Raw genomic sequence first — 23882 nt, 5'->3', positions numbered from 1 at the left:
TCCTTTTTTTTTTTTTTTTTTTTTTTTTAAGTTATGAGTGTACCAAGATGATAATTACCATGTTTCACACATTATTAACCAGTCACGGCTGCATTTGAATGTTATAATATCGTAGTATTTCTGTATGTTTGCAATCAGAAATAAAATTAATATAAAAACTATTAAAATGTATTTAAGACGTGCAATAATAATAATAATAATAATAATAATTATTATTATTATTATTATTATTATTGTTATAAGATCCACCGTATGTCTATTTGAATTTTATTTTATCGTCATTATCATTGAACAGAGTTAACGTATATTATTTGCATATTGCATTAGTGATGGATTTTGAAAGTTTTTGCCAATTTGATAATAATCACAATAAAGGAAGTTATCTAAATAAAATTGTAGTTAATACCATAATTTAAATATTATTAAATCTACTATTTTAGTTAAATATCAGGCGATTACATCATATTTTACGAAAAGACAATTTATGATAATAATTTATACATATGATATTTAGTATATTTCAATAGAAACTTATATAATTTTAAACTAAGACATCCTTAACAATATATTCATTGTATAAAATATCTTCATTTTGTAGTAAACACATAAAAACATTCTTTTTTTTATAGAATATTTAGAAGTACTCTTGTATTAAAATAAATTTACATAATCATTAGCCATTTAGCATTGTGATTTTCCTTGAAATTTTAAAACACTGTATAAAAAGTTTAGTCTTTTTATATTTTTTTGAAATATTAACAACGTCATTGGTAATCAGAATATTAATTGCATATATAGTTTATCTGTTACTTATATATATATATATATATTATTTATATAATATGTCACTTATGATATAAGTAATTTGTGTTTTTTTTCTGCTTTATTTATAATATTAAGAAATGTAAAAACTAAATACATCATTAATATTTTATTAATCTTATGATGCCATTAATGTTACTTTTCTTTAACTACAAATACCTATTTTGTAGAATTAAAACTATAATAATATAATTAAGATTTTTTAAAACATTTATCAACATAATTGGAACATCGTTTAACATGTAGTTAAAAACATTGACAATAGTAAGATTTATATATTTATTATTATAATTATTAAATTATATTCGATTGAATTGGATTTTCATTGATGTTTTAATTAGTCTTACTAATTCATGCCATATTACACACTAATTCGCTTTCTATAATCTTAATAATAAAAATACTCTAATAAATAGTAGTTTAAAAATTGATAGGAGACACGAATTGTGAAATATAACCAAAAAAAAAAAAAAAAAAAAAAAAAAAAAAAAAAAAACATTGCTTTACTAAAAGTATAAAAGATTGTAAAATAATAATACGTATCGCTCTATACGTGGTTACAAATATTTATTTGTAGTTAGGTGGTATGATTGTATTTTTGATAAATCGATTAATATTAGATAAATTATTTTTCATTAGAATTATCATGTTATAAAGCCTTTTCGTTAGAAATTAGAACTTAATGTACCCGTTAGAAATTATAATTAATTAAAAATGAATAAAAACTTAAATATTATTCCTTTTTCTTTTTCTTTTCTTTTTTGTCCATTTACAAGATCGTGTATATATATATATATATATATATATTAAAGCTGGTAGGAGAAAAATAGAAAAGTACGTAGTAAATTAAACGACTGTGAAGATAAGAAGAAACATGGACGTAATAATATTAAGCTTTACTAAGATCGCCTACCTTAGATACTTCAGGAAATAGTTGTCGAAGTAGTCCGATTGTCCTTTTGCTTCTCAGTGCAGATTCATTGTCAGCTTCGACTACCATTAGTCGATCAAGAGCCTGGAATAATATTTACCTAATTATTCTTAAAATTGTTAAAAATTGCTTAAATATATCTTGGTACATAGATAAATTTTGAAATTGAAAAATGCCAAAAAAAGTTTTGCCGACAACGGGCACATAATGTGTTTCTCGTGTGCATTCTTCTTTAGCTAAAGTAATAAAACTTATTTGCATTGAATTTTTCGTTGACTTTGAATTTCAATGCAGGAAAAAAAACGATTGTATGACCGCTCGCGATATTAAATAAGCTCTAAAGTTTTGTAGTAATTACAAGATTTAGTAGTAAATAAATAGAAATTATTTTTTAACTTTGTTTTTACTCAATCATTAGACTCAATTTGAATACTTAATTTTGACGATTTACATTAAAAACTAAGATTAAAATGAAATTACGAGCACGTGTTTAATAATAATCGAGCCTTATGAATACATAGAACATCATTTGGTTTTATACGTGAAAGTTTTTAATATATATCATATCAAATATTACGTCATGAATATACTATGTAGGACACATTTATAATCATCTGGAGTAATGCATGCTTTATCATTATTAAATAACAATTATAGTAAGCTTATGCATATACGTATGTCTGAATAATGGAATTTATTTGCTAATTAAATGATTGTATTAAAATGTTTTTAATGTGATGAAGACCTTTTTGTATGTCGTAATTTTTATAATTAGAATTTGATAAATTTGTAATTTATAATTTAACATATTTTATCCACAGAAGCTAATAATACTGCTTTCATTTCAATTAAATATTAATTTTGTAAATAAATCCACAATGTTGTTTGCATTATCATACAATTAGGCTTATCAAGTAGGACTCAGTATCGTATTTACAATTTAAGTATTTTTAGATGTTTAAAGACAACAAATAGTTTTAAGATTTTGCAATGATTTTTTCGAAAAACCACAATTTTCGAACATTACTATTTTTTGATTGATATAAATACTTGAATATCTTTATTGTCTTTATTATTAAGTTTAGACAAGTACATTATTAAATGTATTGCTGCAATCTTATTTATTATAATATTTTCAATCATATAATAATTATTTTGCTACCGACAGATTCGATTTACTTGGCTGGCTATTCGCCTTATACAGGTCAATCGAGTACGATCAATTGTTAGTTCAATAAAAAATTTAGTTTGCAATCATACCTTTCACTTATAAGTAGCTGTGTCTACTAATATCTTACGATATTAAGATTAATCGCCAAGTTTACTGATTACAAAGTAATTTTTAACCTCAAAATAATATCTTATATTAGTTTATAGATAATTAAGATTTATAAATATATCAAGGATATGGTTTGGCTAAAGCAATGAAAATCTTAGTTAAACACTTAATAATTATAGTAAATAAAGAGACGAAATATTCAGTTATTATCATAGAATAGAAAATAAAAGAATATACATTATTTTATTAAAATGATTTTTACACTCTTTAATATTACTTTAATACTATTTTCTATTTATACTAATTATACGGATTTATGTAAGTTATGAACAGCATTTTACAACTTATCAGAATATAATTGAGAGCTACGTTAAAGTATTAAAAAATGTTTATAAATTATAGCACAACTTTTGTAATGCTATAAAAATTATTTTTGTAATACTAATGCTTTTAGAGTGTTTTAATTAGATCAATAATGAAATTTTCTTTAATATTTCAATACAATGAAGGAAATATATGATTGACACGCTAATGAGAATGTTAAGGAAAAGGAAGTATCAAGAATTATTTTAATATTTGATTAAAAACGTGAATTTTTAAAAAACAAGTTTTCTTATGAAAAAGCGATAAATTATATTAATTACCACATTTTATACAATTCAGAATTTTTTTATTTTAATAAAATAAATAACAAATTTCAATTATTATTGAAATTAATGTATTTTATTCATTTTTTTTTTTTTTTTTTTTTTTTTTTTTTTTTTTTTTTTTATTAAATATCGTCATAATTAAATGTTATAAAGTTATAAATTGATATTAAGAGTATTTGGCATGAGATATTAATTAATCAAAGAAAATAAAAGAACGTTATATAATTCATGCACTTTTGGATAAAAATGCGTTCGTTAGACTTTTAGTTGCCGATGAAAAAATCCCTGATTGAAAAGCAAATTTATATATTGCATTTATCAAATAATATAAAAATTTATCCATTTATCGATTTATCGTTACGTCACAGTGCTAATACGCGCATCATCGATATCTTACGAAAATATGTCATACGAACGAAATTACTCGGGCTTGAGGAGTGAAGGCTGTTAAAAACAGAGGTTAGCCTGTGTTTGTAAAACATCGAAAGAAAAATCGTAAGGCGTGGCAGTTATAGCGTCGCGCAAAATCACCAATAAGTATGAGACAATCGAAACCAAGTGGGTTGCCTAACATCCCACTGCGATACACTTTACTTTCTCTATACTGAGCTACGGCTCTTCGATAGCCATTCTGCCGCCATTTCCCCGAGGGTCAAGCTACGTCAATTTACCGGCTGCTACGCACGATGCTCATCGAAGGATTATCTACTTCACTGGCTTTATCCGTAAGAGGAGTGGGATTGAAGATTCGCGGAAAGTGAGCTGTACCTTACGGTTCGCTGAAGAAATGCCAATTTCTTTTAATACATAGGCTTTTGTGCTTGGTGTGGCTAGAAATTAGTTCTTTGAAATGTCCTGATCTTGTGATTTATTCTGTCGTGCGTGAACGTTCGCGTTTAAATAAATTATGAATCACTCTTTAGAGATCTGAAGAAACATAAATTAACAAAATTTTATCAAGATCAATATTTATAAACAGTCAAAATATTAAATTATATATATTTTTAATTATTTCTCATTTAATATCGCTTCTATACTCGTGTTATATTAATATTTATGTTAATAAACAACCGTGTCAGTTAAGTTTTTTTTAAATATATGTTTTTTATATTTGCATAAATCAAGGTTTTTTACACCGTCGTGTTTCTACTTAAGTTTAATTGCTAAATCGATCAATGCAAAAACGAAATTTGTTGAAATACATTTACGTAAATGATCTTATTTGCAAAATCTGTTATTATCTATAATCAACAAGTTAATAATGCACGAGAATAAATTGTATTATAAAACATTTTTTATTTTAACTAAATATTTATTATAATATTATAAATATCTTATATATTTCATTTTTACATCTGTTTTAGTAAATCTAAGATTTTGAAATGATCTTTGAGAATTTGAGGAAAGAATTTTTAATTTATAGAATTCAATTCTTCATCATATTCTCGCAATATACGTAATAACATGTTATATAATTGTTGAAAAATACATTAAATATTATTTTTTTTATTTGAATATGAGTCAATTTTAGTTGAGTTATAGCGTAACTCAATTCACAAACAGCACGCCTAAATATTAAATAAATACTTGACTATAATCAATATAGTATAATTTAAATTGAATAATATTATCTAGTTTACTTCAATTATTCAGTTCAATAAGAATATTATTCATAAATAATCTCAATATTTTATTAAATCTAGAATTTAATCGTCTGATATACAACGCAAATAATAGAAGTTTCATCTCATAATATAATATTATCCTCTATATTATCACGTTATAAGTATATTTTATATAATAAATTTTATTTTATATAATAAGTATTATAATATGTATAAGATTGTATTATTAATGATATGAATATATATATATATATATATATATATATATATTTAATTAATTAAAAATAGATTAATATTTAGTAAATACGTTACATAAATAATGAGTTTGTAGATGAAAATATTCTGCTTTTTTATTATGGCAAATAAAAGAAAAATATTGATGCAAAAATATTGAAGAAGTTGAGCCGAATAATAAAAGCATTAAAATATTATAATTACAAATACATGTAAACCTATTTATGTGCGTATTAATATGTTGGCATATGTATATCTATATATGTATAGCTTCCTATGTCATATTATTCTTTTCTCAGGTATTAAACTTATTATTAATTAACAGGTAAGTAAGGTTATTAGTGCATATTAATAAACAGCATTGTTAATTATTTCTCTAGAAAAAAAACTACATTAAATTTAATTTCAATATAGTTATGTAAAATTCTGACGATATATCTAATCTATTGGCGATATACCATTAACTATAATTAATCAATATTTTTAAAATTTTGCTGTTTTTTCAAAAAAAAAAAAAAAAAAAAAAAAAAAAAAAAACAACAACCAATAAATATTAAAAAAATTTCGTGAATACTTATATTTATTTTAAACGACTATTTTTCAAAATTTTATAAGAACTTATGAATTTTGTTATGAACCATTCATATGTAATTGTCATAATTAAAAACAACTATCGTGTTTAAAAATAATTTAAAAACTTTTTATTCTTCTGCCTTCAGAATATTGACATTATGGTCTAATATTTTATATTACAGACATATGCATAATTATGATATAAGTAATATAATATAAGTAATAATTATTAATTTAATACAACATTTTAAAAATAATACATATTATGAAATACTATATTGTTAAATAAAATTATAAAACTATTGTTATGTTAATTTTATTAATAATAAATTATATTAATAAACTAGAATTGTACTTTTAACGGTGTAATGTATACGTGATTTTAGAAAGTTTATGAAATTATATGTATATTCAATATGATGTTTGTGGTTGGTAATGATAAATATAAATATTTGTATTTTTGCTTATTCATATTCTCCGGTTGATTTTTCTCAATTATAATATAAATTAAATATAATTGCCAACACATGCTGAATTTTATTATTACCATTTAACTTTGCTTGCTTATTGTACTAAAGTAATTTACCTCTATAATCTATCAATGACAAAAGAAAATAGCGTGATTGAAAATATAAGGAAAAATTTAGTTTGTATAAAGTTTATAATAATGAAAAACTCTTTTGCAAAATATTTCCGACATATTTACATAAATGTCTTATAACGTCAAATTCCTAAAACGTAATGTATTTATATATTGTAATAATTAATCTGTTTACTATTAATACTATGAGTATACTTTTTATTCAACATGTATAAAGAGATTACGGAAGAAATAATCAGACGTAAAGTGTCATTTTATGTAATAAGAAGCCTCCAACCAACGATTTTCATTTGTATATATAATCCTAAAGGCCAATGTAGCAAGAAAACGCAATTGATCGATAGTCAATTCAAGTGTTTAGGTGCTCATGACACAATGTTGTAACGACAAATCGAACATATCAATTAACTATTTGACTTTTATTTCTATGTTACTTTATGCTTCATTTACCAGATATTAGTTTAATTCATCGAGAGCGGATAACGTTTGTTTCATTCATATGTCATTTAATTTCTCATTCGTTACTACTCATTAATTTCTTTTCATTCGTGTTTTCATCGTTCTCATCGGCCTACTAACGAATACATTTTGAAAAGTAGACAAAAGTCCCGAGACGAAGAAATGCATAAGGAACAGAACTCGATGCCGTCGCATGCTCGGCATCGATTGTGCGATCGATCGATCGATGTAATGGATCGATCTATCAGGCTACTGAAAATATGTCTCAGTGCCATTTGACAGGTTAGAAAGCGGCACGACAGCATTGCCACCGCATCGAACAATTAGTTCTAGTTTCGCGGCTGAGAAATTATGCAGCCCTGTCGAACATTCTGTCGTCAAGCAAGTCTTTCATTCCTATTGTCGTACTATATTTATATGCAATTATGTATTTTGTAATTGTCAAATTTAAATTAATTTTCCACATCGCTAGTGCAGTCTTGTCGTTTTCATTTATTTTTGTTTTCACGTTATTTAATTTATTCGCCAAAAGCATATTCAACATTTACTATTTCACTATAAGAAATTTTATAATCTTTATATCAAATCATCGAATCGTCTAGTAAATATTTTATGCTGAAAATAATAATGACATACACGTACATTAAAAATTAAATATGTAAAACATAAATTTATCTTACAATTTTCAATTCTTTTTACAATAATAATTAATTTTCTGAATTTTTTATATCTGTTAAAATGTTGCTTAACGTATGAAACGCAAAAATTTATTGTGCCATTATATATAATTTTTAATAAAAAATGAGAATTATAATGATAAGCTCATTACTAAAATCATTGAGGATAAATATTGTTATATAGAAGGGTGTCAATGTCGCCACTGTAAGCGCGCGCGTAAACACACTAATATAATGCCAAATGAGAATCGACCTTCTCTTTTCTTGGTGAGCAACCGATCTACTCGCACCTCATGAGCGTTCGATACACGTGCCATCCAATTTATTCACCTGAAAATCATTGCTTGTCTCGTAGTATGCGCCGATCCTTTCATACATATTAAAAGCTGCCTGTAGCTATCGTCTGCCGATGCTTCATTTACACTGTCCTTAGTAATTTATTTTATATACGATCTCTAGCTTCAGTTGTGTATGTAGATATAAGGTATTATTTTAATGCACTTATTCAAGGTTTAGACAGCCAATTTGGGAGTAAGAAATATTAGTCAGCTTCAAGGCGCGTAGGACGTATGACTTGATAACTTGATTTTATTATTTGAATGAAGATTTTTGTATGCAATTTACGAGGAGTATGTTCCTTAAACGAATAATAAATTATCTGAGAATTGTGATAATTTTCATTTGATGTATAGGCGAATCTATTATTATCAGTATTTGGATAATGTCAACAGAGCCTTAAGCTATATTAATTAATGGATTATTTTATTAAAGTTTAGCAGGAAGCTATAAATTGCACAAAAATTCTAACTTCTAACTCTTTATTTGTGTATATTTGGATTATATCTAAAAACCTCGCCTATATCACTGTTATATATGTCAAATAAAATCAAAGCTCATAAGAATGATGTATCGCAGTCATAAAAGTTATTTAATATTTGTCAGTATTGTTAATTATATATATATATATATATATATATATATATATATATATATATCCATCCACTGATATTCTATTTTCGGTTAATTTAAATCTATAAAGCCTTTCGTCGAACACGCGCAATCTTTCAAATTGATCGAATAGTATTATTCGGGTGAAATCGCTTCAGCCTAGCGAAACGAAAGGTGGGTTCCGTAAATACCTGGTAGATTCGGAACTCGCGCGAGATAAATCGATTGTTTAAAACGAAAGCCCTGTTCTTTTATTTGTAAACGGAAGAATATTATTGAGTTACATTTTTTGGCTTTAGAAAAATTCATCGTCACGTTGCAAAATAGTATTGCATAAACGTAAAATGTGGCTACTACCTTTATGGGTTCACAATTGTTTCTACTCTTATTTCGAAATATTTCTTAATAATTCATCTATCATAAATTAGTCTATAAAATTCCGTATAATACATTGAGTTTTACTTCGAATCATTACATACATAATACGGATTTTATTTATTAATACTTACTAATAATGTCAATTATTTATTATCATTAAAAAATTTTTTGTTCTTATTATAAGTCACATCTTTAAAGTTATGTTATTTTCATTTCAATTATTGTATATGTTTTATGTGTGTGAGTGCGTGCGCGCGCGCGTGTGTGTGTGTGTCTGTTTAATATAAGCTTATTATTGGGTTTATCAAATGAAAATGTTTAATAATTTCGAGGACCTGTGAATTCTCAGTAACTCAGTAACAATATTTAAAAAGTTTTTCATAAAAGAATGATTAAAAGCCTCACAATGATTTTGTAATTAATTATAAATAAATTTCATTTCCATTTTCTTTTAACAAAAACAATTTTAACACTACTCTTTTGATTGTGCTACTAGAGGCCTTTTTTTCTGTATGAATAATATTAAAAATTAAAATTTTCAACAGTTTTACAAGAAATTTTTCTAGCATATATGATTCTATATCATTAATATAATTAATATATTTTTTATAGAAATATATAATAAAATATCCATGTAAAGAAAAAATATATAATAAATATATATCTTATAGAATATATAATATCTTAAAGAAAGAATATCTTACGATATTTTTACCATTTTTATAGAATCATGAAAATACATACTTTTTTTTTTATAACATATGTTCTAAATTAAAAAATTCAATAATATTTTATTCCCGCATGCCACATAAATGCATATAAAATGACAGTACTTTTAGTAAAGGATAATTTTATGTTAATTTTATGTTAATTTTATAGTAAATACGATAAATTTATATTTCAAATTATTACAAAATTATTTTGTATTTTGGTATGTAGCTTTTAAAAATAATTCCAGCTCTCTTTATAATTGGTACATATTTAAATAAAATCAGTTATGAACGGTTTGAATTTACCGATGATTACTATGAAATATACACTCGATAAGAGTTCACATGAACAATTGAGTTGCATTTTTCATCATTCACTCTATCGTGTTTCTCCTCGTTTTACTTTTACAGTCAGTACACGTATAATGACGTTGACCTTTTAACCACTAATGATTTATCTATCGCATACGCACACAGTTGTGCACACTACTGCGTACGTGCAGGCAGAGACACATGCACACTTTCCATTGGGTACCGGACGATCGAAGAAAGTGTCCGAGTCGGTTCGTTTGGCCACCAGTGAAAGTGTCGAGAAGGTCGACGTTTATATGCTTACGTATGAATTCACCGGAGATGTTAGGCGTATGAATAGATGAGACGTTAGTCGCTTTAACATCTTTTAATTAAGCACCAATTTTCACAAAATGCTAAACGATGCTCTGCTCAATGTTATTTCGTTCGGGTATCCCGAGTACTGGATTATGATTATGTAAAAATTCATGTCAACGCCCATCCGCCATCTACCTTCCTCTTTCCACATTCTGCAAGAGCAATCGACACGTTTATCTAGGAAAGAAAGTTTTACTACCGGGAAGCGATCTTGATCCCGATAGTTTAAGATGAGCATAGGTTGTATGCGGGAATTTTAGAGTCAAGGGTTACAGTAAATTAAGTTAAAGTTACTATAAATTAATTGTTCTATGAATTAAATTGTGGTCATGAGAAATTTTTTTTTTTTTTTTTTTTAAAAAAAATAGATAATCGATATAAAAATATCGTATTATATAAATAATATTCATATTAAAAAAATTTTATTTAAATATTTTAAATAAAATTAATAGTCTAAAACAATTTGTATTACATTCATTTATTAAATACCTGTATGAATATTATCAATTATTTTTGTATTATACAAAAAACATAAACCTCTTTTTCTAATGCATCATTTGTTATTACAATTTTAGCATGAAATATTTTAAATATATTTAATTGTAAATACTTTAACTAAATTATTTTGAAATATATTAAAAAATTTTTCATCTTTTATAATTCTGTAAAAACGAATATTCATAATCTATTAATATATAGATAAACAAGCAGCTTATTCGAGATAAAAGATACATTCCATCCGTTGTTTATTTTAATATTAGATATCAAAAAGAAAAAAAAAATACTTACTAAGCTTACTAGCATTTTCTTGTTTGTTTAAGAAAATTTAATAATCAAAAAAACATTGCTAATAATCTTAATTAGAATTAGATGAACGTCTAAAAATTTATTTTTTATCAATTTCATATAAGTTTCAAAGAATCTAAAAAAGAAAGACTATAAAATTAAAAGATTAAGTTACTTTATGTAATTTTTACGTATTTATTGATTTCGTTGATTAATCAAAAAACTGAAATTTCTGTAAATTTTTTTTAAAAATTAAAATTTGTTGACTGCGATTTTATAAATAAATATCTGTATTATATTAAAAAAAAAAAAACAAATAAGAACTATATTTATATAATAAAAGTACACTCTATTTATATGATTAAAAAAATTCAATTGAATTTGTAATAGCTTATATTAAACTATAAATGTGATTTCACTGGTAAATAATAAAAAAGTATAATTTCCATCAATAAATTTTTTTTTATTATTATCTGATTTATTTAAACTCTGATCAAATCGCAATTTCATAAATAATTTTTAATTCTAAATTTAAACTAGTTATTATTAATTAATAATTCTTCATTATTTAAAGAAAAAAAACAAATGAATAGAATTATAAATATTTTATAATTATAAATTTTATAAATGTTATTCCGATTATATTTTTTAAACGGATGAAACTTGCCAAATGATCATACTTATCCAAAAACATATATATATATATATATATATATATATATATATATATATATTAAAAACTAATACTATTAATGAGACAAATATTTACAAAATTGAATATTCAAGTATTTCTAAGCCTTTCATAAGATAATTCACGGTCACAAGAAATTTCTATGCGATGTAAGAAGAAAAAAAGTGGGAGAAGGCTAAAAAGAAAAAAAAACGCGGAGAGTCTCACCGAAACGGCAAATAGGAAGAAATACGCATTTTCTATGTTACGTAAACTTTTACTTCTTGAATGTTTATTATTTAGAACTTACTATAATTACAGAATCAATTCCCTTTTTTATTTAAAATTCTTACTGTTTATTTCCTTTATCGCTAGCCGATATGTTCAAATAAATTTCATGATTTATTTAAATAATACATTAATACAAATGGATGATATAAACTCAGATAAATAAAAATTCATTTAATATTTTAATATAACCATGGCTACAATATACTTCAATGTAATAATTGATATTACCTGATTTCTTATTTAATCTATTATACTAATGTGTTTCAGAAAATTTAAAGTATGGCATGTGATAAGCAGTTAAAAAAAAAAAAGAAAAACATAAAATTAGAATTAGAAATCAGATTATATCTTAAAGACTTAATTTTTATTTGCACTGCTTAACATTTTGACGATTATACTTGCATCTTATTAAGAATAATCATTTAACAACTTAGTATATTAATGGTCAAATGACATTCTTACAATAGAGTTTTTTTAATTACTTTGTTATTATATGAATAATATTCGTGAAAAGTATTCGGAAAAATTCAATATATGTCTTTGTAAATTTTAGTTTTTGCAAATTTTAATGTAAATTACACGAATTGAAATGTTAATATTAAAATTATTTTAATAACAATCTTATTTTCGGGAACTTTTGTGAAAATACGGAATCATTCAATATATAAATCTTCTTCTTTACCATAATAAATAATGATTTATTATACTGTCATATTATCAATTCAATTTCGTATATTTAATTTTATTCAAAATGCTCAATAATATAATATTGAAGTTCATATTTGCGACGCTAATGGGATTTATTAAATTATTAAAAAAAAAAAAAAAAAAAAAAAAAAAAAAATATTTTTTTTTAATAAAAATAAAAATTATTTTTCATTATAATCAATTTATTTGTTACTGCAAATAGTAACATAATTTAATCATCGTATTAGTGTATCTGCGTAACGGCTTGTGTACTTAGTAATAAAAGGTTACTGATTGGGTTCTCATCCTATTTTAAAAATGTTTTCTATATATCTAATTTTTTAAATCATCTAAATATGTAGATTTCTAATTTTTAAATAAATTTATTTATATATTTTTGATCATCTATTTACTTTAGAAAATTGTTTGACAATTAATTTTTATATTAAAACATTAATATATATTTTTTCGAAATAATTTTAATTGTTATTTTTCTTTATTATCAATGATTAAAGTTTTAAAATATTTAAATTCTCTTTTAAATAAACATCCGATGTTCATTTAAAGAATATTTATTACATTTATATGTTTAGTAAAGAATTTGAGAGGACCGGAAAACGAATAAGTTTATTCTTGAATAAATTATCGATTCCACTAAAAACATTATGAATACATTATCAACTCGAATAAGAATATTGTGTATCGAAATAATTCAAAAGGCACGGTGAAAGTTATTTTGCTGGCGTTAAAGTTCAGAGTTTACTCTTACGCAGCTGAAAATGAAAGTATTATATGAAAATGAAATTTTATACCTTCTTCTTGAATAATGAAAAATTTTAAAATAACGCAGAACCTATGTAAACTTGATTTATTTATTAAATGGCTATGTATTTACACGTATATAAAAGAATTTGAAATAATATCTAAAATATTGATATTACACTCTGTTATTCTGATTTATATATTATCTATTTATCTCATATGATTATTCTATAGAATAACAAGCATAATATCAAAGTAGAAAAAATGTTAAGAGAAGTTAATCAGCTATGTCACTTTGCTTGAATATCACATTACGTAAATGGCAATCCTAACTGTAATTGCGCAGCTACATAATGTCTTGTTTGCGTGCCTTAAATGGTTTAGTTTGATCTTAGAAATTACGAAGAAATGTCAAGACTATCATTAGACAATAACGCAATACTATATTGCCTCTAAATAATATAGCTTACCTTCGATTGAAATCCTTCTTTAGCAATGGGCAGTGAGTTCACTAATGCAGCACCTAAGCAGACCGCCAATATGACTATCGTAGTCTTCATTTTGCTGATTTAATTGGTCCAAGTTTCTGCAATTATAAATCAATCGACAATGAAAAGTTTAATGAGAAGTTTAAATAATTCTTTTTACAATAAGTTCTTCGTTTCGAAATATTTTTGTTGTTTTCATATAAAATGTTGTATTACATTATTAGTATTATGAAATTTAAAATGAGAAATATAAGAGATAAACGATCGCATACTATAATAAGTAGGAAATATTATTACTATTTCAATGTATAATTTCAAATATTAATTCAAATTTACCTAATTATATGTTAAATAGGTGAAATAAGTTAATGAAAAAAACAAAAGGTTGATTTAATTCAAACCGAGTATATTCTAAACGAATATTTGAAAAATAAAGAAAATCTTAGAATCGATTGGAACTGATAAAAAGAAGAATATTTGTTTCATATTTAGCCTGATAATTAGCATCTATAAGGTTTGAAAAAATTGCACATTTACCTAATAAATAAATAGTGAACCTGGATATTTTATATACATAATAGTAATTTTTTAATGCCTACTTTCGCACTTGAGTGCGCACTTCTCCATGTCTATTACCTCTCAATCATGAGAATGAATTAATTTTTATTATCGTTTTCTAAATACAAATACATTCAATACAAATATATTGCTAGTATATTTACGATGTATCAGTAGTTTAATAATTTCATATTTGTAAAACTTAATAAACTTAATAGAATAAACCGAAGTATATCTATAATAAATTGTTATTAACATAATAATATACTAATAAATTAATAGATTAATTTATAATAATATTAATTAATTACTCATATGATATAATACATTTTTTAATATTATCATAAATATAAGTATATTTCAATTAAATAAATATTGAATTTTTTTTAGTAATATAGTACATTATACTCATATTTAGAAAGTGCTCGATATTTTTTATGACTTATAATTTCAATGCTAATTATACAAATTTTCTTACTTTTCACTTAACACTTAATTATGATTTTATTTACATGAATTCAAAAAGTTTTCAAAATTTTATATATATACGTTAGAAGTATAGATATGAGTGAAGCTTCATACGTATAATAAACAGTGGATCTGGTTATATTTGAAAGAGTATCAAAATTAAAAAATTTCATATATCAAACCTATTTAGATCCAAAAATTATGTGCAATAATTAATAAAATCCAATTCACATTTAAATATGCCATTCTAAATTCATGTAATTAAAATATATTATAATTATTAAATTCTATTGTACATATTAATAAGTAGATGATTATAAAGATAGATAGATAGATAAGCAGAGGGAGAGAGAAAGACAGGTAGAGATAGAGAGACAAAGAGTGAGAAAGAGGCAATGTTATTGAATGATCCATTAAATGTAATATACCGAAATGTTAAATTCAATTAAATAATATTTTATAATAAAGTAATGTTTATCTACAATATACCCTAAAGATATTCCAAGTTTTCTATGAATACATGTATTAATATAAAAAGTTTATGTTTAATGAAGAGTAATTTTTTTTACTAGAACCAAAAATTTAATTTTTAATTAATCTAATTTCTAATTTATCATTCTAATTGAATGTTTCTTATAATTATATGCTATATGATTTCGAATGTACTTTATAAGAAACATTAAAAGTACACTTAAAATTAGGTTAATTTTTTAATATATTCTGAGCTTGTATTTTAATTAAACTATTTCATTACAATATATCAAATCACAATAGGCATTATATATGTATATATATATATATATATATATATATTTAAATTTAATCTTGAAAGAATTCGATCTATGAAAAATATAGTAGTAATTCATAATTAACGTAAAAATAAAACTGTAAAAAATTAAAAATATGTCTAGGAAATCTATGTTGAAATTAACCGGAATATATAAATTTCCTAAAACACTATTGTCAAATATCATCGATATACTTGTCATATTCATGATTAGAGAGTGAACAGGAGAAAATTTTAACTAAACACTAAATTTAAATATACGTGATCTAAGAAGCCGTGCATTGAAAAGACATAACCCGCAATTAATTATTAAATGAATATTTAATTGAATTTGTTAAAAACGTTTTATATTTACTTCATTAAAAAAATTAATTTTTATATTTACTGCAAGTCCAAGATGTGTCATAGCTAAAGTATTTAAATTGTATTACATATATGATTGATTTTATTTATACCAATAAAGCATTTAATCGATCAAATATAATTTCTTGTGACAGTATCAGTTGAAATGAATTTTTTTTTTCTTTTTTTTTCACCAATATTATAGGATTTCACTAATATATTCACTAATATTGCAAACGATAATTATCAACACAGCAAAATACTTTCTAAAAACCAAGCAATAGGATATTATTATATTTCCACTAAATCTGATGTATAACCGAAAATTTAGAATACACTTATACGCACAAAAATATTATAAATACTAATATAAAGCGAGTTGATCAATATATCATCCTTCACGTAAAAGTGAACCGATTAATAAAAGCTAAAAGCCCTATTTATGATTTATAATGGATGATATAATGGATAAATTATGTTAAGTAATGTCTCTCATCGGCTAGCGGGCCTGTTAATACGAATAAATATACACTACCGGCATCTCTCAAGCATTAAACTCCGACTGAGATAATCGATAAAACACGTGCGTTGAAAGTCGCTCTCTTCGATCGCATCACAACGATGAGCTTAAGAGCGAAAGGGGAGTGAGACGGCCATTAACACGGCAGCTCATCTTTCTCGCATCTGCGAACTATCACTTTCGACGCGACGTTCCACCGCGAGTCGAAAGTAGCGTCGCGCGATCCTAAAAACTTGTTCCGTACCTTCTCAGAGTTAATAATTACGGGAGCAGCTCAAGCCCTTCCATCCCGTATGTTAATATATCATATCATAAATCTCGTTATTAACAAAGTGAGATTCGTCGGATTGGCCTTAAGGCTTTTTCGTTTCGGCTTTGTTAATTTCGCGCCTTACTTTGTTTGTGACGGATTCTTATGGTTTCACAGAGTCATCTATCCTCTCCGGTCTCTCTACCTAATACTGGAATATTCGATAAATGAATATCAGTATAACTGATTGATATATAAAATTAATTTTCCTATAATTATCAAGTAGTAGGTAACAATTTGGTAACAATTTGTAATCGAGTGCTTATTTCTATCAAGTTTATTTGAACTGGCAAGCGATAAATCATATGCATAAATTAATGCATAGTTGTGTCGATTATTCTGCATAATAAATTATATAATATATTTTAATTAATTTGGATTTTTTTAGCAATAATGGCAGTTGTAAAGAGGCATTTGAAACTCTAGTTTGACGATTATGCAATTTAAATTTCATAAAAAAAATTGGATCATGTGCGTTTCAAAGGACATTTTAGTAAACGTTTTTCTTTTCTTTTCTTTTCTTTTTTTTTTTTTTTTATTAAAATACATCGGCAACTACTGTCTATATAAGAATGAAAATTACAAATTTTCACAAATATTTTACTCGTTAATGTTATTCAAATTTTTATTCAATTTATTGTAATTAGCAAGTTAGACATCAATTAATATTATTCATTTCAGCGCATAATGCATATTTTCTATAAACTTGATTTCCTCGAAATTCTATGATTTGCAAAAATTGCTATTATGTAATAAATTAAAGAAGAAATTTCTTTTATAAGTGTAAAGAAAGTTATAGTGATTGTTATTATGAGCAAATGCAAATGACATTATAATTCCTGCTACCAATTATTTTATCACTTTATTATCATTGGATCATCCTCCTAAATTATTTCCTATTCAGTATAAATAACACTTTATTTGTAATTAACATAATTTTTGTTAAAAAACAAAAAAAAATGTATGTTTAATGATTATATAAGAAATAGTAATTAATTTTGAAATTCATATATGCTAATAATTTATTCTGCAAGGTATTTTAATATTATTATACCTGATGTCAATATTATTACAATAAAATTTAGATTTCGCAATTATAAATATTATCCGAAGAATACGTAATTGTGCAATGAAATACAAAATTCTATTAACATTTTACAAATATTTCACTACCTTATTAATTAAACTGCAATCATAATATCTTTTATGAAATGTCATTTGAATGAAAATATGCTAAATATAATTTTTATAAGGTTGTCTTTTAAATAGAATAAATATTTAAAACTTGTCTTGTAAAAATTTAAAAATAAGTTTCGAGGCAGCGTAATAAAAAAAAAAAAATCTAATATTTCAGTATTATTACGTAAATTTGTAAAAATATCGCGTGTGCGGATATATGTCTATTTAAATATATCGTAAATTGAAAGTTGTTTGATGCTTAAAATATAATCGCTACGATTGACAAAAAATTAATATGAACTCCGATATAGTCTATATTCAATGAATTATGGTGTTTTAATTGCCAGTAAATATATTTTGCCATTGTAATTAACCACTAAAGTGTATGTAATTAAAATAAATGTTCATTTTAAATAACACATTGGTTAGACGTGGATTATACAATTACGGACTTTCAAGTTTTTTTTTTTTATTTATTTTTTTTTTTTATAAAGAATATAGTTATTCTATATTGTCGTAATATTTGAAATGCGCCATTTACTTTTATAAAGTTGCTTTAACAGGGGCACGTTAATTCTGATTTGTTTATTGAAAACATTCCAATCTAGGGAGTACGATAATTTTCTATGTAGCTCATTATTACTTCCTCGACGATAACTGCATTGCATAATGTAATTAATAAATAAATAATTATGAAAAAATAGCCATGGGATCCCTTGTCCCCCTTTAATATAATTTCAATATAAAAAATGTCATGGACTGCGTTCTCTGCGTACGTTTGCATCAAGGATAGAAACTTTAACGATTAAACGCGATTTAAAAGTGTTTTAACGTTATTGCGCTAAAGAGAATCGGTATAAATACAAACAAGTGCTCACAATTACACCGTGCACATTACAAATAGGCCAGACGGATCTATCGGACGGTGCTCCATCCTCGATTATCGAGGTCGTTTTGCAATTCGGAGGCCGAATTTGCGCTTTAATACTATCCTAGTGCTGCTCACAATCTCGCATACGCATATGGGCTCTTTTGAGCGTTGAGTTAATCATGAATACAAAGATGGAGAGCGAGTTAGGGAAAGGTTGAAAGAGCGAAAACAGTGAACATGTTATAGTGAAAAGTACGTAGAAGCAGAAAAAGAGATGGAAAGAGAGCGATACTTGAGAGTACGAGAAATAGAGAGAGAGATAGAGAGAGATATATAGATAGATAGATAGATAGATAGATAGATAGATAGATAGATAGATAGATAGATAGATAGATAGATAGATAGATAGATAGATAGATAGATAGATAGATAGATAGATAGATAGATAGATAGATAGATAGATAGATAGATAGATAGATAGATAGATAGATAGATAGATAGATAGATAGATAGATAGATAGATAGATAGAGAGAGAGAGAGAGAGACAGACAGACAGAGAGAGACAGAGAGAGAGAGAGAGAGAGAGAGGTGTAGCGTAGACCTTGATTCTTATGCATTTTATTTGTATGTACATGTTTAACATCCCGATTTATCTCTCAAGGATACTAGTGATATTTATAAAAAATTTGGAAATTATTACTCTAGAATATCTTTAATTACACCATGAAAGAAAAATGCTATACTTTCAACTGGAGAATTTAGAATATCTTTTGAATTTTCCTTACATTAAGTAATACAAAACTATTCCAAATATTTTTTCATATTCGTTTATGCGTATTCACTTGTATGCGCGTGTACACCCGTAAATACGAGTGTGTGTGCGTGCGTGCATGCCTGATTTATATTCATTCGGTAAAGAGATATATAACGAAATTGTTTAACATAAATAACCATTAACTATTTGAAGTCATGAATTCTTGTTGTTCGCAATTCGTATATTATGTTTTTCTTATTTTTACTAGTATTATAGTATATTTTAGCTATGTAGTATATTTACATTATTATTTCAATTACTTGATAATTTTACAAATACGTTAAAACATTAGAGATCATTCCAATCAATGTAATAAAATAATGCAAGTAAAATTTTATTATTTTAAGAAATTTATAATATTTAATTAAAGTCGATTTTTATATCGATTGCTTTTAATAGTAAATATCAAACCTTAAATTTCACTATCATCGCTTCTTACAGATCTACGTATTTCAAATTTATCAATAAAATATTTAATTATTAAAACGATGAAGAAATCGTTTATGCTTTATTAAAAATTTACCGTATTAATGAATAATAAAAGTTGCGGCTTTATTTATCACCTCGAAAATATAAATTTTTTCTACTTCGTTAATCTAGTCTTAACTGATTGTAAATCTGTATTTCAGTGGTTTATGAATGTGTATGCGTAATATTTCTCTCGTATATTGAATGAGAATTCCCTAACATGATCCATTGATTTCGTTCAAGGCTTACTTTGGTGATCGAGAGCGAGTTTCCTTACACGTCCATGCATTAAGTCCTCGATTTTCTCTTCAGACTCATTTGTTCAACTTTTCGCGATAGAACTTTACTACTTCTATATAGAGCATTTGAAAAAAAAATTTTTTAAATAAAAATCAGTGGAAACAACGACAATTTATTAACAAAGTTGCTAGTTCGGCGAAACTTTTAAATTAATTAATAGATTAATAGATTAATAGATATTCAATATGATTTATTTATTATTTTATATTACCATAATATTTAAAGACAGTGGTAGCTTGTATATCATTGGTACACAAAGATTTTTAAAATAATAATTTTAACGAATTGTATAGTTAATTTTAAAAACAATATCAGTTCATTGTTCGAATTAATAAATGACAAAATGAACGTCGATTAAAATCGATTATCGGTACTAATTGTAAATGTTCGTTCAAATGCATGAACTGCTTTTTTATGATTTTACTTGTAATGTAATCGAATAATTACTAATCAATATTAAATCATTTTTTTAAGGTAAAATTTGCCGACTAGAGTTAGATGTATATTGTTTCTATTTGAATGAGAAATTTCATGGGTATACAGAAGTAACTACTTTAAGTAAAACATTCGTTTAATTAAAGAGAATAAATTTAATCCGAAATACATATTATGTAAGCATTATTTTGATAAAATTTAGAGAGCAATACTTAAGACTTTATATATATCACTTTCGAACTGCATACAATAACGTCAGATAAGATAAAAACTCTCACTTTCGATCTTTCTCAAATATATAAAAATGTGCGATCATGTGCGTTCACATACGTATTTAAGTGTTCACGCGTACGTAGGCAAAATTATGCATACACGAATGCGATGATTTTAGAAACGATTCGTCAATTTGTCCCTTCAATTTGATCATTTTGCCATTTCGTTTTCATCACTACAAATTGGAAGTAAAATCGCGCCAATTTCCTAAAGTTTCACTAGTTACCTTCACAGTAGTGCGCGCATTTATACGTGTGCGTGTGGCGCTCAAATTTTCTTTAAGTATCCGTGCGCGCACTGCACGCGAGCCACACGCGCATACATCCATGAACTTCCGCACTTTTGTTTTAGCAGAAGAGTTAAATGACAAGTTTCTGCACGTATCCTCTCCATCCCTTCCTTTATGACTTTTTATATCTTCCAAGACAATATAATTATTGATAAAATTACAGATTCCTATTTTACATCTGTCATTCTGTATCATTAAATTAATTTTCGAAATTTATAAATTATATGAGAATTGAATCACACGTCATTTATTGGAAGTTATTTTATCAATCATAATGAGTATTTATTATTCATTTCTTAAACCGCATAATTAATTTAGATTTTATATCTTAGCGCGAAGAATTAAATTTAAAATATTTTATAATACACGATTCTACATTGCTCAATAAAGTATGCTTAATTTTAATTTTAATAATCAAAAAATTTTCTCAAATAAAAGAAAGTAAAATGAAAATTACATAATTTCTGTATATACATAGAATTTCAGGACAGATAATATTACACTTCTGTTATACAATCGCTAAATTGATTTACCGTGCAGGATCTTTTGGAAAAAGCGATGTCTCGCACTTTCTTTCTCGTATCTCTTCTCACATATTAAAGTACATCAGAACCATCAGTCTCGCTTTCGTATCACACACGTGCACGCGCTCGCAGCTCCTTTTTCTCACTCTTACTCTCAACTTGTGTCTTCAATCGCTCGTGATCTCATTCGCCCCACCCTCTCTCTCTCTCTCTCTCTCTCTCTCTCTATCTCCCTCTCTCCCTCGCACACACACACACACATACACACACTCTCTCTATCTCTCTCTCCTCTCTTTATCGGCTTCCTTCTTTAGATCTCCTTAAAAAACTGAAAACTGCTCCATAGAAAAGTGTAACGTATGTATTGTCCATAAACTCACCACTTGATCGTATATCTATATATATATATATATATATATATATGTATGTATATATATTTATTAATATATATCTGTATTTATACGTGTGCGCGCGTGCGAGCTTATGTTGATATGTACATATATATATATATATATATATATATATATGTATATACTAGAAACACTTGGTTAAACTCGAATCTTTCAGGTTAAATGTAACGAAAGAGCTCTTTGCGCGTATTAGGTCGGTCGTCGAGGCGGGCGATGTGGGGGCGAGGACGTTGAAAAATACTTTCGTTCGTCAAAATACTTCCGATTGCCCGCCGATTCGTGGGAGATGAATTTTAAAATACAGAAAAGGGATGAAGGAAGTAGCCAAGGAGCGGAATATCGCACGCGCCGGCTCCTGCTCGCCTCGACTCACTCTGTGACTATCTGTGTGGCGATGCCTAGTGAGCGGCTTATATCAGCGGGAGGGGCCTCACCACCATCCGCGGCCCACTGCGACGACGACCACCACCACTACCATCACCACCACCACCATCGCCACCCCACCACCACCACCACCACCACCACCACCTTTGGCGCCAGTGAAGTGGCCGGGGTAGAGGGGCGCCGGGTGTCCGCGGAAAACGCCACATTCGAACCTACCTGTTGATTCATATGTTTAACCATTTTTACAGACTTTTTTAGTACGCCATCAATATCTGTTATTTATTCGTCGATTAATGCAAGCATGTAAATAGATCGAGTCCTGTACAATTAATGTTTTACCGAACTTGCGACAAAGTGAGGTAGGAATACAATTTTACCGACCAAGCAATTACAATTTAATTTAATTTGGAAATACATCACTTTAGGATTATCTAGTTGATGAATTTTTATAGAACATGTTAGGAAATCATTACATTGATGAGACAACAAAATTTTGTAAAAATCTATTATTAATCTTTGAAGATTTTATATTTTTACTTATATATTATTTTTGTTAGTTTCATATCATGATTCGTTTGATCTCTAAAAGTGCTTAAATGTCGATAAAATCCCATTGAATTTCACATGAATTGTAAAATTATTTTAGTAATAAAAACACGTGCACAATATCAATATTTCTAACAGTAAATGAACAAATAAAAAAGTATAC

At 25.8% G+C, this 23882-nt stretch overlaps 1 protein-coding gene across 2 annotated transcripts in view; it reads right to left on the bottom strand.

Moving 5' to 3' along the window:
- Positions 1-22587, bottom strand: part of LOC105359179 (formin-B) — a 49468-nt gene extending 26881 nt beyond the window's left edge. Inside the window, exons 1-3 of one of the 2 annotated variants that reach the window (XM_011495690.1) lie at positions 22389-22587; positions 14223-14338; positions 1736-1837 (exon numbers count right to left, since the gene is read on the bottom strand). In XM_011495690.1, the coding sequence (XP_011493992.1) occupies positions 1736-1837; positions 14223-14312 (192 nt within the window). In that variant the 5' untranslated portion in view covers positions 14313-14338; positions 22389-22587. The remainder of the gene's footprint in view (positions 1-1735; positions 1838-14222; positions 14339-22388) is intronic. The other variant, XM_011495691.1, reaches the window with a different exon arrangement.
- Positions 22588-23882: the final 1295 nt, after the last annotated feature.

The sequence above is a fragment of the Ceratosolen solmsi genome, unplaced genomic scaffold, assembly GCF_000503995.2.
Source record: "Ceratosolen solmsi marchali unplaced genomic scaffold, CerSol_1.0 scaffold11, whole genome shotgun sequence".
Classification (NCBI taxonomy): domain Eukaryota; kingdom Metazoa; phylum Arthropoda; class Insecta; order Hymenoptera; family Agaonidae; genus Ceratosolen; species Ceratosolen solmsi.
The sequence above is the reverse complement of the archived record's forward strand: the minus strand, read 5'-3'. Positions and strand labels throughout refer to the sequence as shown.